This window comes from Bombus terrestris, chromosome 18 (assembly GCF_910591885.1).
Source record: "Bombus terrestris chromosome 18, iyBomTerr1.2, whole genome shotgun sequence".
NCBI classification, from domain to species: domain Eukaryota; kingdom Metazoa; phylum Arthropoda; class Insecta; order Hymenoptera; family Apidae; genus Bombus; species Bombus terrestris.
This window is the reverse complement of record NC_063286.1, coordinates 1,939,739-1,957,709: the sequence shown is the minus strand read 5'-3', so window position 1 is coordinate 1,957,709 and position 17,971 is coordinate 1,939,739. Positions and strand designations below refer to the sequence as shown.

The following is a 17,971-nucleotide window of genomic DNA, read 5'->3' as shown; positions in this document are numbered from 1 at the left end:
CCTTCAGGAACGCGTACACGGTAAATCGAGGCGAAGGATATTCGGTATTCGATTGAAATATTCACCGGCCGTGTTCGAATTTCCAGATAGCCTCCCGATAACGCCCGACCACCTCGTGATTCTTGCGCCGTCCGTGAATGTTTCAATCCTCTCGCACCGTCGATACATAAACTGTTCTCTTGCGCGAGAAACGATCGCAGAATCTTCCGTGCTCTAACCGTTCCATAGGCCGAATTTTGTTTTCCATTCGTATCATCTGGTTACATTCTTTCGAAACTTTTCCTTCTTTCGCTCCCTCGACGTCGATAAATCTTAGTTGAGAAAACTAGAGGCATTCGTAGGCGGCGATTGTTTGGATTATTAGGCCCAGGGAGAAAGAATCCCTCGTGAGCAAGCAATGCCCATAACTCAGGCGATTAGAGCAATCTCCTGGTAAACTACAATTCTCAGTTAGTCATTCGGCTAATTCCATTCCTCTCTGTGTACCAAATACAAACAAGCGGTATAAACTAGGACAAAGATTCTTCCTGTTCAAAAGAAAAAAAAAGAAAAAAAAGACAAGGAATCTGCGAATAATCTATCGATCGATCGTTTGTAAACGTCACGTTCATTTCTAACAACGTTGAAACGAAAAATACGATTTATCGCCGATCCTTGCTTATGCCAAATTCCAACGGTAAAAGCAAGATGCACGGAAGAGAAAAAGACGCGTCTGAGAATTCGAAACGTGTCTCGGCGCCTGACGATACGATAAATCGCATTGTTTTTGGCGGCCAAAAATAGCAAGGGGCGAAGCGCCGCGGCGACGAATACTCGAGTCTCTGTAAGTCTCGAGTCTCGAGTCTCTTAAAGCTACCAAAACGACCAGCTCGCCTCCTCCTGTTAACCGGTGGAGATATGTTCGACCATCTTGTTCCGATTTCGCCACGAAGGGGCCATTTCGGCCCCGACTATCTCGTTCGCCTGGGCGCCATCGCGATATTCCTTTCCCGGTTAACGTTCTTGTTCCGAACTTTAGTAGCTTTTGTACTTGACTGTGTTGTAAACGCGTCCTACAGATTGTCCAATAATCGCAAAACCTCGCTATCGTAACGTTCGAGTGCCAGATTTTACTGCATCCAGGCGATTAGCTAAATATAATCATCGCTACTTCCTTTATTCTCTTACGTCGATCTCGTTTCAAAAGCGAGTTTCTATCTTAGGTATCTCATCGGTATTCGATTCGTGATTTTTCAACGTTTTTCACATCAACAAAATGTGCACCAGAGGGTCGTGATTTCGCAATTCGAGAACGACTCGCGGCATTTACTTTTGCGGACTTTTACGGCGTACCAGCGTCTCGTGCAATTTTCGCGTTTGTACGCGACGAGGAAACGCAAAGAGAAAAAAGTACAATGTTGGTTACCCGAACCGAACGTAGACGGCGCACGTACGCGAGTTTTAAGTAGAACGAAAAATGGGATGTTGTTTCGAAGCAGGCAGAGAGTTACGGTTGTTAAGGGGTGGCAGGACCAAAGTGCTCAAAAGCAGCGTTCGTACGAGGTAGCAACTACCGACAATGGAAATAAAGAGCAAAGAGTAATGGAGAAATGGGACATTGAGAAACAGAAGGGGAAGATTACATTGGCTGAAGATCTATTTCATGTACAGACTCTTTTAAGCTATTTCCTCTCTTTGAAACGTGACTTTTCTTCCAAGGTTTGCGGTAGGTTTAGCCTAATTGACAAAGAATAACAAGCTTTCAGCAGCAGCAAGAACAACCGTTCTAACGCTCACTAACGCTCAGAGAAAAAGAAGAAAATACGGTGACTAAGGATTTAAATTATATATAACATTACCATTGGTGGAGCGACTCAAACAGAGAAATGAACATTCCCGAGAATAAATCCCGCGTGGTATTTTAAACACGGTTTGACGTTTAAGATTAAGGTCCCCTAAACGAAAAACGGTCAACGCTGGTTATTGTTACCAAGGCTAAAAATACCGGCTGTCCGAAAAAACACGACGAAAGGAAGACGAACGTTTGGTAAATTTAGTGAACGGGAGCGGGACGTTCACCGACTGCTTGGAAAACGGAATTAATCGCGTGTCACCATTCTTATTTTGAGGAGGGTCGGATAACGGTTAAATATATCCTACGTCAAATTAAATGTGAACGGAAAGATTTGCATAAAAGAAACACCGCTGTCGTAAATCGATTTTAAAAGCTCGCACCGACAGAAGAAACGATGTAATTGTTTTAATTTCGAATATTGCGGCTAGAAAGCAAATATAATCCGTTTGATCGTTGACCAAATTAATCCTTGGAAATCGAATTGCTGTGTAACCTCTGTGAGAAGAATCAATAAAACATCATTTTCGAAAGGAAAACAAATGAGAGCGCATCATCGTTAAAGAAATACACGGACATGGAAAAAACGTTAGTCGCACAGTTTTAAAGCACTCGCTCGTCGAAAGTTTGTTTAGCCGAGCAAATTCGTTGCGCTTAAGAAACTCGGGCCGACCGGTTGCTCCTTCCTCGAAACGGAGTTGCACAATTCGTTGCAATTTGTCGATCTCGCTCGACGGCGTAACTTGGGTCGGGCAGCCTTCAACCGGCGAGAAATATCGCTGGATTTCTAGGTGAACGAAACTGACAAAGCTGACAAGGCGAAGGATTTCGGTGGCTTATGAGTTGCCTTGGACTTGGCGCGATCGTGAGTTCGCAGCTATCGAAGAGCGGAAAAGCGCGCGAGCAATGCGAATAAATGTGCGCCACGGTGATCCGACCATCTAAGTACTTTCTCCAACGAAGACCAGTAGCTAGACATCGATACCAAGTTGTTCGGCCGTTCGCAATTACTTGTCGCGACGTAAATTGCGGCCCGAGCGAAGAATCGTTCTCTCAACGGCGACGCCTTTGTACGATTCTTGAGACTTGCGCCGCGTTTCGAGCATTAGGTTCCTCTCGATCGAGGAGAAAACGAGAGAGAGGGAGAGAGCAGGCGAAGAACGAAACGAGAGCGAAATAAGGAGGCAGAAAGGCGAACTGAGCGGTAAAGGGAGAAGAGGAGAATCGCTGGTGACGAGTCACTCTGTCATTTCGTTATGAGTTACCGGGAAGAAACGAGGCAGAAGGAGGAACGGGAGACGAGCAATTCCTTCTGGAATTTCGGGAACGCTCGAGGGCCTAAATCGCTCTGCTGTTCTGGAAGAAGAAAGGACGTCTCCGTTCTGCGATCAAAGGCTCCGCCGAATCGTCGGCCGTCCTACGGAAAATTCAAAGTCGGCCGTCTCGCGCGTCTTATTTCGTGTATCGTGCTGGCTGTACCAGAGCACCCGTTTCACGGTAAACCTTGTGATTTTCTAACTTTGAATTTTTCCCCTTCTTATATCGCGTTAAGGAATTCGGATAAGGGATTCGCGTAGTCGCGTCGTTCGTTCTAGCTCCAAGTTAAATAAATTCCAATAATTTTTAAGCGAAAATTTGGTTCGCTATGCCCGCCAACGTCCATTTATTTAAGCGTCAAGATGCAACCACCGCCGTGATAACTCATCTTTCAATGCATCAACGTGTAATCAACATGCCGTTCTTCTGTCACGGTCGAACGCACACCAATCCTGCTGTGTTTCGTGTTCGTTGAAACTATTGAACGAGTCTACACGCGAGAAGAACGTTACCCCTAAAATAATTAAAATAAGAAATCCCAAGGAAATGTTGTTGCTGTGAAGGCGGACGCGTTCGATTTCCGGTTAATATCCGATCCATCGCGCTTCTTCGCCTTCGATTTCGACCGGCCGCCTTGAGTTAATTGAAAAATTCATCGGACTAAAACGAGGATAGACGAAAAAAAGAAAAGAGCTTGCCTTGAAGCATAAACACGCTGTTGCATGTAATTCGGTTTTTTACCTAGTTTGTCTCTAGTAGCGTCAACGAAAACTAGATCACTTTTATCTCAAATTACAACTGCATCAAATTATCAAAATACGAATGATCTTACCTCTTATCTAGATTCAATTATCACACAGAGGTAAGAACATTCGGCCTTCGCTATAAAATAATGTATTCCAGTCTTCGCTGGGCCGAGGAGTTGAAGAAAAAAAATGCTCTGTATGTAAAAGCGATGAAAGTATCTCTATCGACACTTACGCAAAGATAAAGTACAAAGTTCTTCGAACAAGAAAATTCTGCCGTTAAATACACTGTCGCTGTCGGATGGGAACGCGACATAACCGACACGGAACGCGTACTCCTTTGCTCTATGGTTTTGCCTCTTACTCGTTTATAGACGGTCGCAGCAGCAGTATAAGCTTGCCACGAACGATAAACACGGCCGCTCTGACGATGGCGCCGCGAAACCGTGCATGTGGCGAAATACGCCTGATGGCGAAAATACCGCGACACGGCAGCCTAACAGGAAACGGGAAAGAGCGCGTGTGCTCGGTGAGGCGATGCTGCAAAAGTTCACCAACTACCGGTGTCCCGCCGCGGAATCCGATTTGTCTCGGTTTCAAAGGAGCACTCGAGCCCGCGAAAGCGGAGTCGACGAGGAGGCGAAGACGACGGAGAAGGGCGTTCGAAACTAGAACGGTCGAATTAATGAAGTAAACCGGGACAACGCGGCCGCGGCAAGCGGAGGTAGCCGAATCGATGAACGCGAGAGCGCGAGAACGAGCTCCCGTTGAGAACGATGGACGCGGAGGCTCGGTTCCGAGCTAATAAACCGGAAACCTAATGCGGTTCGGCCTAATAAACCGGAATTACCCGTATTAGGTGTCGGATCGTACGGTGTATCGCAGCTAGCTTCTCGGCAATAATGCGAATTTAGATTGATCCGGCCACGTGGAACGTAGCGTTGCCTGTAACCTGCGAATTCCCACTTGCCTCGCCTTTGCCGAGGCCTCCGACGACCTCGACCGGCCTGCGATCGATATAAATTTATTAGCGGCTGCAACAACGCTGCCTTAAGAGGGATGAATATAAATAAACGAGCCAACCGTGCCGAATATAAACAGCGGAATTAAGCGCGCTCCACTAAGAGAACCGGCGTTTTCCCATCGAATTCGAGACCCGCTTCGTGGTTAGTTAACAGATAAGAAATATTGATAGAGCAGTTATTTGTAATAATTATTTGTAATAATTATTAGTAAAGGATAAGAGTTAAGTTCGAATAGTTAAGCACGATATCTCTACGGATTTCCTCTTTTCCGGCATATTTTCCTGCTACCTAAAGTACACGATATCTTCTCATTCTTTTATTACCTAAGTATTAAAACCTAATAGTGTCTCTTAATATCACATAAATTGAATCGCTCCGTGCAAACTTTAACGTCGAAGCTTATTCTATGCTATGATATTCAGAGCTACGATATAGCTCTGTGTCACTCTTCTTGAAATAACTACGCTTATCTCTCTAAAAGAAGGATAATAAGAAGATATCGATACAATATTTTTGACGCGGGGCGATATTAATTGACAAAAATGAATATTATATTGGAGTGGCGCGAGTTAATTGGAAAGCCGATCCTACGCAGAGAAAAACACGGGGCAAACAGAGGCAACTGCGAGGCTCGGCCGCGCTCTCGCGTTCCCGAAACGGGCAAGCGGAGTTTTTCAGTGGGCCGTGGAAAAACGCGTGGCCGAGGCGACGAACGGAAAACGCGGAAAGCGCGGAAAGGAAGAGAGATCCGAGCGACGCGGATCAGAGAGATTTTCGTTGTGCGAGCATCGCTGGCGGGGCGATGGCAAAATAATCGAGAGCCGCCTGTCGCACCGCCAGGACAAAAGAGATATTTCACCGTCCGACAAATTTCCTCGCTAAATGGCCGTGCATAAAAATAGCAGGGCAAAGAGAGTGACCAGGGGAAGGGAAACAAAAACAAAAATCCCAACCACGGAGCCAGCGCCGTGGCCAACACAATGCCGGCGAATCGGATGCGCGAATTAAAAACTCGTCGTCCGGCCAAGCTGCGCGATAAATATAATAATAATCAGAAGCCCCGTCTGTCAAACGATTAACGAACGACCGGTTGTCCCGCGCTCCTGCAAATTGCCGCTCGAAATTCGAATTAGATTTAATAAACAGAATATTCACGTCGATTTTCAAACCTTTCGCTCTGAAAGCTTGCAAATTTGCAGCATGAAATAATCGATATGTATTTATTTTTTCGATTAGAAATTTCCAAATTTCCACCTTGAATCTGAAATATGTAATCTGTAAATTGAAAGATCTTCGGAAATTTCGGAAATGTTTCGTTCTAAAATTTCTTATCCGCTAATCAGAATCATAAAACTATAAACTTGGAATTTGAATTTTCAATTTTTTGGCCGAAGCTTGAAATTCTAACATACCGAATCCTTGATCATTTCTTTGAGCGAAGATAAAGATTTCTTTAGAAACGAAGATTAATTTCTCGTAAAGTGCAGGTTGAACATGTAATCGAGAAACGTTATAACAAATTGCCTTGATTATTAGGCTTTAAAGCTTTAACAAGCATTGTTTCTTTGTGAAACACGTATTTTGTGATAGGCGTAGCTGTGTACGCGATCGCTGCTGCGCCAACTCTGATACTTAATGACGTGTAACGACTAATTCGGTCACCGGCTTTTCAACGCTTTTCCAACGAACGATTAACCCTCTTCGGCCATTGAATGCTACATCGTTTAGAAGCGAATCCGTAAAACTCGCGTGATATCCCGCACGATAATAATAAAATTACAATTCCGATTATAGAAACGGTTAATTCTGACACACGATTGTTCAATTGTGATCTATGCAAATCGTTCTAAACGTTATTCCATAAATCTTTCAACGAATCAAAGGAGGAAACGGATCACTATGTTCAATTTAACATTCAGGATATTACGAATAACAGCCCGTCGCGTTTTGTGAAAACGTAACGAAGAACGTAACAAAAACGTGAAAATGTAACGAACGTTGTCGTTCGTGGAAAATTGCCATCAGTGAAACAAAATCACCGGTACTCATCGACTGCATCCCTCTGCTTGAAAACATCATGCGATTCACTCTGCTTCCATTTGTCGCTTCGAAAACCACTGTGCCTGGCATGTCAAGCATAATTCTTATAGATTGGATCGTAAATTGTTTTTGAATCTCTGTGATGTTTTATTTAGTTTCATATTGAGTAGACCCTTTTCCCTAATTCGATTTTACAGGAACGGACGAACGATAGAGATTGTTAAGCTTTTCATCTTGATAATCCGATACACGCAGTCACTATAACAATAGTGGTTTCAAATAATCCTTAGGAGTAATTATTTACAATAGCACTTGATAAGAGATAAAAATGGGAAATCGAGGATTTTAACACGGAAGATTGAATAGAAACGAAACTACCGCACTATGATTGATTTATCCAAGAACGAAAAGAACTTAGGACAACTGGGCATCCTAGTTGAAAATTAAAATTTCTCCATACAATTTTAGTTTCGTATTCTTATTTACAACAGATGGCAAATAAATTGCATGATATCCCGGTCTGACAGACTTCATCCGCTTACAATCCTCCTTCAGATGTAATTAATGGAACATTGTCACCCACAAAAGATTCGTAACCAAACCCTGTACGAAAGGGTTATACAGCGATAGTAATAGAAATAAAAAGCGATAGAAAATAAAACTCCACCGTGTTTTAACGATATAGAAAATTATTAAAGTAGAAATAAAAATGGATAACCGATTGCCAATGGGATAAGGAGATTTTCTGCTTTCTCTCGACAGACTAATCGCTTCCAAACGAACATCCTTTACACTCGAAAATGGTAGATACGGTTCTATCCTAATTCGCAATTCATCTTCGTTCCTCTTGTAGACAGGGAATCAAAGGGACTAACAAACTACACGTCGATAATGAGCGAGAAATCAGAGATCCTCGAAGGATAAGCACGTAGCTCGGTTCCTTTCCATCGTTCCTGGCATCCTACCAGAATACTTTGTCTCGACCGTTTGAAAAATGGCCGAGCACGAAAGAACAGTCGAGTCCCGTGGAATATTCATGAACCGTCCGCATCTTCCTTTTCCCTACCGCGCCTGGCATCGATGTAAACGCGCAACACGCCGCGAAATTGTTTGCCTTTCGAATGATCTGCCCGTGATCGCCGAGCATTAGACTATGATTATCGCCGCTAATCGGAACGATTCGATTTTTTTAATATTCGATAATTAATCTTCCAGAGAAAATTAGAACATCGTGTAAATCTAAATGTTTAAAAATAGTCGCATCTATCTTTTTATGGATAATCGAGATCTGGATTACTTACTCCAAGTAATTGTTACTCGATGTGAATGTCCACCTACCTGAAACAAAGATAATTATACGCTTCAGTATAAACTTCAAATGGATAAACATAGATGTTTATTTAGAAAAAGTTATATTTTTATGAATATGGCTAAATAAATGGAATATAGATAGAGACTTATTTCATCTACTAAATATTACAAGGGCTAGATTATATATTTTGCATATTTCAATTTCGTCATAAACACAGGAATACCCGCGCTCTCTCGTTACGACAAAACAGAGAACCCTATCTTTGAAACTCGGATGAAACATTAGGTACGACACAAAACCTAAGGACCATCGTCCGATGTATCAACGTCTAACCGTGATCAGATAACAGTAGTAATCTGGTAGAAAAAAATAGTCAGCGAGCGTCAGCAATATCGAAGTAGTAAAATTCTCATTTACTCCGGTGCATTGGCCGTCGTTGTCGTCGTCGTCGTCGTCGTCGTCGTCGTCGTCGAACGTTGCCGTCACGTTCTCCTCTTCGTTCTCATCCTGGCAATCCGCAAGGGTTTAAAACCACGGCGCGGAAGCCCGACGACGACTCGACATTCCGCGGAGCACAATTTACGAACAACGCTACACTCTCTTTCTCTTTCGCCCTGTTCGGGGTTCGGTTGGTTCTGTCGTTGTCGCGAGTTGCGGGTTTCGGTATGAGGCCACGTTTCCACCGAGTCCTCTCCCACTGTGTATATGCCGAGTAGTTTGTCACAGTCAAGTGCTCGCTAAGTATGCGCGCCACCATTTGTCTCCGATCTTCTATTCTGGCACCAGCGTTATTCTACGCTCGCCGCAAACAGAATTAAATGTTTCTGCCGCGTGATCTCTCTTCACCGAACGCATCTATACACGTATACGTATATTGTACGTTTCATCAGAGTGCATCGCCACGGTCAGTGTCATTTTATAGAACTTGGTGCGCAGCCACGTTTCTCTCCGAAACGAGAGCGTCGCTCGTTTCGGCAGTTTCCAGGAATTTTTGTCAACCAACTCTTTCTATTATTTACGCGCCGCGCCGCGATCCTTTATCCGTGGTGCAGTAGACACGACCGGACTGACTACTGGACAGACGGAGATCTGGCATGCGAAACTCTGTCATCCTCGCCCGAAAGCTACTTTCGTTATTGCCTCGGTTAGCAGTGAGTCGTCAAAATAGGAAGATTATATTCTTTACTTCGCAATTCTATCTTTCCTAGTTAAAATGTCCTGGTTACCATCTTGAAATTCAGGAAAACTGAAATTCTTTTTACCACTTTCTTTGCCTCGTCTTTCTTTCTCTTCGTCTAATTGTAACAGATTGTTCGATATAACCTTACTTAAAGAGGTAAAAATATCGCGGGTAACTTTAAATATTTCAATCAACGTGTCTTGAAAAATGTACAAATACTAGATAGAATATTTTTAACGAATAATTTAAGGAATATTGTATTACTTTAATCAAATTCCTGAAGTCCATGGATTTAGAAACAGAGATAATAGCCGGCAATTCTCGGAATATCTACGTCGTTAATAGTCGTAGCAGCAGAACATACGTCTATTAACGAGGTAATACTCTGCAAGTATTTCGTTTCCCTCGCGATTTCGCTAGAAAGGCAAGGAATATCCGAATTAATCGATGCCACGTTTTACTCGATTCCTGGAGTAGCGCGTCCAGATAAGGAATAAATTTGCGCGACCGTTGGCTCGAGCTCGCGATAGAATCACCAGTCGATGCGTTCTCATTGACCCGATAGATAGAGCTTAAATACGGAGGATTACCAACCAGCGTACGTAGAGGGGGTTGAAAAACCTCGGCCACCAAATTATTTATAGCTTATAGCCCTCATAGTGGGAATGAAGCGATTTATATCAGGGTGATATAAAAAGAGCGTTGCTTTTACTGAAAGTCCATTAATAACGATTCGCATGGCGGCCTCGTAAATGATCACACTTATTATTTATACTCACCACCAAAGAAGATGGATCTGTTCAATTTTTTAACGGCGCGATTACGCGCATTGAAAAATTAATCAACATGTGTGTGTGCACGCGCGAGCGCGCTATCAATAGTCCGAAAGTATATTTATTCGAAATCAATTAAATAAAATAAAGGAACGAGACTGAAAAGAGTAGCAGTTGGTATTCGCGCTTCGTTTCTTTAAACAAAGAGCTTCTCGACGGTTTTTCAACTTTCTCTTGAAACGTTCACAATCGTGACGGCGCTAGATCCGCGCTGGTGAAGCGTGGACCGACAAATTTTTATTAGGAAAATTTATTCCGTGGCCTGCGCGGCTCTGCCTCTCGTTATCTTTCATTCGCGACGGCTCCTCTCGCGTACCCGCGTAAAGCAAATGGATGCACGACATGCCGGGTAAAAGCAGGATCTCGAAATGCACTAGCTTTTAAGGAATTAAATCTGCTCGATCCGACCGGGTTCACGTTGCCATTCGCGTTATTGTTTTTCTACCTATGAAATATTAATTCTGTCGGCCTCTGTATTTCTCTCCGTCCCGATATTTCGTCCTTGCAGTCGCGACTGCCCCCATAATGTTTCGCCACGATTTTCCTCTTTGCCAATCGCCAATTTTCCGTTAGATTTTGTAGTCGAGCAACGCGCCTCACTTTTTATTTCTGTCGAACGTTAGCGAGTGTCGATAGTTGAGTACCACGAGCACAAAGTAATACTTTGCGAAGATTAGAAAATAGTTGGCAAACTACTTCTCTTTCTCGCTTACCGTCGCCTCTTACTAATATAATGTGATCCTATTTGCCAGGGTGAGTTTAGGTATGAAACGTTCGACCGATAGTCGCGGCTATGATTATAAATAATTGTACTGTATCTACGAGAAATAAGATAAAGCCCACATTCATCCGCCTATTCGTCTTCTCCTCTCGCTGCACACTATCTGAACGTAGCTAATCTTGCGATGGATAACTTTGCACCGGTAAATGGAAAGTGACAGATCCCTTTTCCATTATTCGTATTCGTTTTCTAGACGGTATACTTACGAAGGCAGTCCGAGCCACAAGCACGGGTATTACGTATAACCGCAGCAAATTGGCCCAGTTCTACCAGAGGATTTGCTTAACGGTGCCTTTCACGGCGGAAACTTTCCACCGCAAATTTCTTCTTCTTTTTTTCGAGCAAACTGGAACGGAGTTTCTCGACCAAACGACACGGTCGCGGCTGTCCGACGCGGCAGAAAAAGAGCATCGCGCCGGTCATTATGATGTCGCCAAGAGACAAGGGGATGGCGAGGTCACTTTGAAACTTTCCTTGGACGAGTAAACAATTTATCAGACTGAAACTAAAACATAAAGGGGAAAACGCACGGTGCTCGCGCGCCGTCTCGCAGCCTTGTGGAATTTTCACGCCGCGCGACCCTTATCGCTCCTCTAGACTACTCGCCAGAAGTTACCGTGTCCGGGGACTTCAGTTCGACGAGTTTTATCCGACGGCCACTTGCGCCAACAGCGGCAGCAAGTTGTTGGAGGAGCGGACCAGAGAAGCGAGGAACAAGAAGTCGAAAACGAAACGCAGAAAAAGCCCTGTAGCCCGTGAGATCGCTAGAGATCGCTTCGAGACGTGTTGCCAGAAGCGACTTTGTGTTTTCTTTTTCTCTTTTTTATTCTCGCCACTCGGGACTTTAAAATTCGACACGGATAACTTTGTAATCGAACTTTGTTCAAGATATATGTAGTGGAATTATAGAAACTGCATAGAGCACGTGGAACAAATAATATCGATTCGATATTTCGAGCGTCTTTCTTCTTTGTTAAGGAAAAATAATAATTACATTTAATACACGTATAAAACCGTTTAGAATTTTGCCATTACTTCAAACGATAACACTTCGCAATACAGTTTTTATTGGTTTTCTCGGTTCGTCGCTTACGTATCACGTTTTGTCCAAAGACAGTGAATCTGTATTACTGACTTTCTGAACGATATCACGCCTAATGAAAATGAAAATTCCACCTTCGAGTTACTAAACAAATTGTGTATAGAGAACGCAATATAATGAAAATAGAATCGAAAGGTCTAAACATAGGAATCAAATTGGCATCAAAACAAACACTTCTTTTTCCAATTTTAGTCGATAGAGTGGATAAAACCGTATATACATACGTACGCTGTATTGCACATTGATGGCAGGTACAGTACATCGATTGTTTGATACTTGAAACCGGTGCTGCGCGGAGGTTGAGTATTTTCCAGATTTGTCGGCTAAGCGGGCGCGTTTTCAACCGTGGTCGGTCGATAAGCGCGAAAAGGAATTACGTGGGGAATAAACGCGATCTCTCGAGCAGGGTGCGTCTCGCGCGTCGCGAGTCAAGATCAAAGCGCTAACAAACGGCGGACGATGCGTCGTGACGCGTGGACAACCGTCGTACTCCGCTTAATTACGAATCCTTTTCGAACGAGGCCACTTCTGTGACTCGGCCCGACACGTCCGTCCTCCGTTCTCTCTTTTTCGTTCCTCGCCGGGTTTACCTCGCAGTACGTCGTGATTATACTTCGCTTTATTAAAGCGTACGCCGACGTAAACGAGCGTGGTAATTGCAAGCCTCGGCTCGTTTCGTTGTGTCGCCTTTCGCGTTCCGAGTTCTTGCAGCTTAAACGGTTTAAATTGACAAAAGCTGGTCCCCACGGCTTAGAACGGTTTCGCACTGTGTCTTGCCTTTCGGACAAGGCATCGTCCGGATTAGAACCGTGGAAACTTTCGTCGATGTATTTCTAACCTGTCGCTATTTTATTTCCGACCTGCTGGCGTTTAACGCATTACGACTATGGTAACGTATGCCGCTGGTAGAAACTTTACGAAAATAACAGCCTCTCGGAACCAATAAAGTGACCGAGTCCAATTTTTATCAGTTTCTTTATTTCATTAGTACCTGCGCGATTGACGTACAATCCTCGCCGGACAAATTACGTATTATACTTATTTCCATAAATCTATTCGTTGTAAACTCTTCGATTTATGAAATCGATTGACGTAGTTTCTGAACGGTACATATAGTTGTTAACTCTATTTCGTAGGGCGCCTTCTATTTAACAAACGCACGAATAAGGCCCCGAACCAAGACATCAAAAACCTTGATACGTTTCACGATCGCAACACGCATCGCGCGCGACAACTTTCCAATAAATGCACCCGAGTGTCGATACTGGCAAGCTTTATCGTCGCCATAACTCGATAAAAACTTTATTTGTCACCAAAACGAATCTCGAAGCGAAATCGGGCAAACTCGTTCTCGTGAATCAATCGTTCCAATCGGTACCTGTTCGTTCTGGATGTCGGATTCTTTGATCTAGCGCTACTTAAACATTTTCTCTGAATTTTGTAAACAGACTCTGAGAAAACCTTCGCCTATTCCCAACGCTGCCGCTGTTTGTTCTCATCAAACGCAAGGGACCGTTAAACTCCGGTCATCGTCATGCATATATTCTTTGGAAATTCCGAGGTTAATAAACCCTATTAGCTACTATTGACCCTCGTTCAGCGACGGCTCGATCATCGTTATCGCGAGCATCGAATACTTTACGTATTTTATGTAAACTGTGCGATGATTAAACGTATTAAAAAATATAGCGAATGAAAGCGAAGACGATGAAATTTAGCCACCGAGCTGGTCAACGGAGTTGAATTCTGTTTTTCAAAACTAACCCGCTATTCCCGATAATATCATAAACGTGATCTAATAGCAGACTCAAACACCGTTTTCAAGTACATAACGTTATTACACTCGGTGGAAATTTAGCAGACAAACGCGACAAATTTTCACGAAATGGCGTGGAGCATGTCGGCACGATAGAGCAATCCGCGAGGTTCATCGTTCCACAATCCTGTTTCTCGGTAATTGCCTTAATCGGCCAGCATAATACGGGATTTACGATACGCAAACGGTATCGCGATCAACAGAAACGCAGCCTTATTGCCGTTTAGCACGCGTCGCCAGGCATCGGTCTACTTTTCCCGCGCGTTTTCATTTCCCGCCCTTTTTCGACGCTCGACCGGAATTCAAGGGATCTCCGCCTCCGCGACCCGATCAGGGCCCGAGTCGATGAATCGAAACCGCTCGTTCAGCCGTTCCGCACATGACGTTTAAACGGGATTAAACGGGAACGTTGATTAGCACTCAAACAGGGAGACGCTGCGTTTCGAGAGGGATCGCTTTATGACCCGTGCCAATTCATCGCGTCGTTTCGGCCGTATTTTTCCTTTCGTTGGATGCTTTCCAAGCAGTAAGATACCTGTACGACATTTTCGTTACGATGACGGGGACGTTTCATTTCTTCAGTGGGAAATCGGTATTTTACTGTATCGGAATTTTACTGTAAGGCAACAAAATTTGGATGTGTTTGGTGATAAGCGACATTTCCTGCAAAATCGTCTTAAAGAGTACTCTAAGATCGTAAACACTATTTTTTCTTCGGATACGTATCGCGATATTATAATCTGTATGAAAATAAATAGAGCGAGTAGATATATACAAAAAAAAAAAAAAGGATGAGTGGATCACGAGAATATCTATTCTCGTTCCATCTATTGTGTGAAAAGCGATGCCTACCAATATTAAATACGAAATGGGTAATTAATTCAGTTTACTTTTGAAGCTTAAACTGCACTATATGTACTCCGATATGAATTACGCGGTAGCTATTTACGGTGATATATTAGTTTAATAAATTGACAGCGATATAAGTATTCAATTAGTTGAACGTTCTAGTACAACGGTAAAATTATGGGGGCAGAATCCGATTTTTCCAATAAAGTATGAAAACGCATAAAAGATGAAAACGGATTCGAAATGAAAAGAGTAAATAACTTTTCAACCTGGGTTTTATTTATTATCGTATCTGGTTCTCGACCATCACCGATCTATCTGTGTAATTTAACAATCATCAACCGATCAAAAATACCGTAACGAGCAACCATCCCTGAAACCAGCGCTGAATGGAAATTTATTCTGCAGTATCATCCATGCATTTATAAAAAAAAAAAAAAGGAAAAAAAAAGAAAATCAATTTAAACTGGTTTTTCCGGATTGAACTCGGCTCATTGACTATCTCTCTGCGACGTATTTCGCGAGATTCGTTGATTTTCTCAGTCCTCGAGTACGGGTAAATTTTTTCTAAATTTCCTGTGCCAAATAGAAAGAAGATTTGCAAAGCTAAATACAACGTCAAATAGAACCATCGATAAACCATTCTCATGTCTCGAACCAACGACAGTCATATCTAAAGGATCAATTAGAAACTTCTTCCACGCAATGTTCCTCCTAGTCTGCTTCGAGATTTCGTTTTTGTTTTCACTGGATCTTAACGTTCGTTGTACATTTTTCCTCTTTTTTTTCTTTTCAAATAGAAACTACCCGAATATCTTTGGCTCCAACTACATTTGCGCATACTATCGCGTAGCAAGGGTTAATGCTCGCGTCTTCGTTCGTGCAATTTGGCAGACGCAGTACAAGTGAACAGGATTAAAGGAAAACGAAAACCTCCCAACTACGCGACAGGAGTCATCGTGCCACTAGCTCTCGAAACAACGACTCGCTGAACCGAGTATTCCTGGTATATCCATTGTCGGTTCTATATTAGACGCTGAGGACAGCTTGCAACCTCGCAGATGGCACTCAACCTCTTATTGTTAGCTCGTAAAAATCTTTCCCTTTTGTTTCTAAAATCTCCCCCTTTGTTCTTGAAATATACATACTTGAAATCGTCTACTCGTCGTATAATGTGTATTTTCAAACATAGAACGGTGATCTCTAAGGACACAATTTCCACGTAAGAATTCGTTTTACGATTTAGGTAAAACGTATGCGATTGAATTCACTGGCGATCGCTTTAAGATTTATAATTTGCAAACATTGATTGCAAAATTTCGTTCCATTTCTTTACCAAACTTATTACCATCGCTTCGAGAAAATAAGAAAGTAAGAAAGAAAAAGTAACAAATTCTTGGTTTGTGACTTATAAAATTTCGCCAATGATATCGGTCCAATCGTGCAAGAGATCTCTAATAACGTTATTTGCCCGACGATTAGGCCGATCGTTTTACTCTATTGGATATCTGGCGATCGCCCAACCTTCTTAACGTCGAGTCGCGAGAGGAACGCAGATGGAAATTTAGAGTCGATCAAGCATCGACTTTCCTCAACTATAGTCGACTATAGTCGAAGAAAAAGGTTTCGAGCGTGACTGAAAAACGTTACCACCGTTTTCAACGACCCTAATTCACGAAGGGGTCGAGGTCTTGCCCGAGCGAGAATTTTTTCGCGAAATTCCGCTCGTGCACCGGCGGGGATCTGGGTCAATGGGCGGCTGCAACTGCCATCTCCTAGTAGAGTCTAAAGGGTTACGGTAGTGGCGTCGTTTTCGGGCGAGCCGCATGCGGAAATAAAATCACGACGAGGCAGCGGCCGCAGCTGTAATCCGGCAACGGTACGAATTGCACGTTGCGATTGAAAGATATTTTCAGATGCGGGGAAAATTGTGAAGAAAATTGTGAAAATTGTCACCGAGGGAGCTCGGGCGATAGTTAACTGTAAGGACACGTACACCGGTTGCTCACGATTTTCTTGTTCCTCTGTTTCCTTCCCGCTCGTTCCGATACAGGAAAATATAACGAAAGACACGCTTATCGCTCGTGTACGATACTACAAGGGTCATTGCGCCGAATGGAATACTCGAGGAGAAAAGCCGCAACGTAATATAAAAGTTCTCATTGAGAAGTTTAGATCCTTTTTTAAATCGTAGTTTAAGCACTTATTTCGAAGGACGTTCGACGTTCCAAAAGGATGTTCGATACTATTATGAAATTTGTTTCAACGATGATATGCACGATATACGCGCGCAATACCTTTGGTACGTAAGTGCGGTAGCATCACTCTCGGTGACCCGTACTTTTATTGCACTGCTAGCTGGCCTAACGGTAGGACAGAACGGAAGAAAAATCTCCATCGACTCATTCCACCTACGCTGCCAGACAGTCTCACGATTCTAAATAGGTAGAGTTGCAGAAATAATTTCATATACAGTTCCATCGCATAATCAATTTTCTTCTGTCGTGCAAACATTAACGATATAGACATCCATTGTAACAAACATTTTCCCATTCTTTATATAAATACAACAAAGAGATCCGACAGAATCAATCTGAATTGGAAATCCTTTTAAGCGGAGAGGAGATCCAAACATGACCGAATTTGTCTCCGGGCAGAAACGGGTATTCGTGATGCTAGAAAACGTATCTCAGCCTCATTTCGAAAGCTGACACCGACAAAGGGAGAGAGAACGAGGAAAGCGAATAGAGTACAAAGAAGAGAGAGAAGGAAAACAATGAGGTTTACATGGAGAGGGAGGTGGCAGAAATTCCCGGTTGCCTGGTCGCGAGAGAAGCCGTATCTCTTCGGTATCTCTGAAATGCGATGGTGTTTCGCGCGTAGTTTTCCACACATACACACATACACGGGTTCATACAGCGGAAGTTGAACGTTCGCCGGAACTACGAGTTCCTCTTTCTACCTCTAACAACTATTTGCTCTCCAGGTGACCTTAATCTAGGAAATGGTCACTAAGAGGTGTTCTCTCTGCGAGAGTAAGCAAAGCGAAACGCGGACAAACGACTGGGGAGACAGAGGATAACAGCGGTCACGCGACACGACGAAGAAGTCAGACAGAGGCGCGGCAAAAGGAAATAGA

The 17,971-nt window shown here is 43.2% G+C and overlaps 1 protein-coding gene across 6 annotated transcripts in view; it reads right to left on the bottom strand.

The window, feature by feature from the left end:
- The window catches only part of LOC100644350, a 259,551-nt gene that overhangs the window by 111,088 nt on the left and 130,492 nt on the right, over window positions 1-17,971 (bottom strand). For 5 of the 6 annotated variants that reach the window (XM_048414106.1, XM_048414107.1, XM_048414108.1 and 2 more), the window contains one exon: window positions 8,261-8,293. The exons of the other annotated variant lie outside the window; for it this stretch is intronic. In XM_048414106.1, the coding sequence (XP_048270063.1) occupies window positions 8,261-8,293 (33 nt within the window). The remainder of the gene's footprint in view (window positions 1-8,260; window positions 8,294-17,971) is intronic. 6 annotated transcript variants of the gene reach the window in all.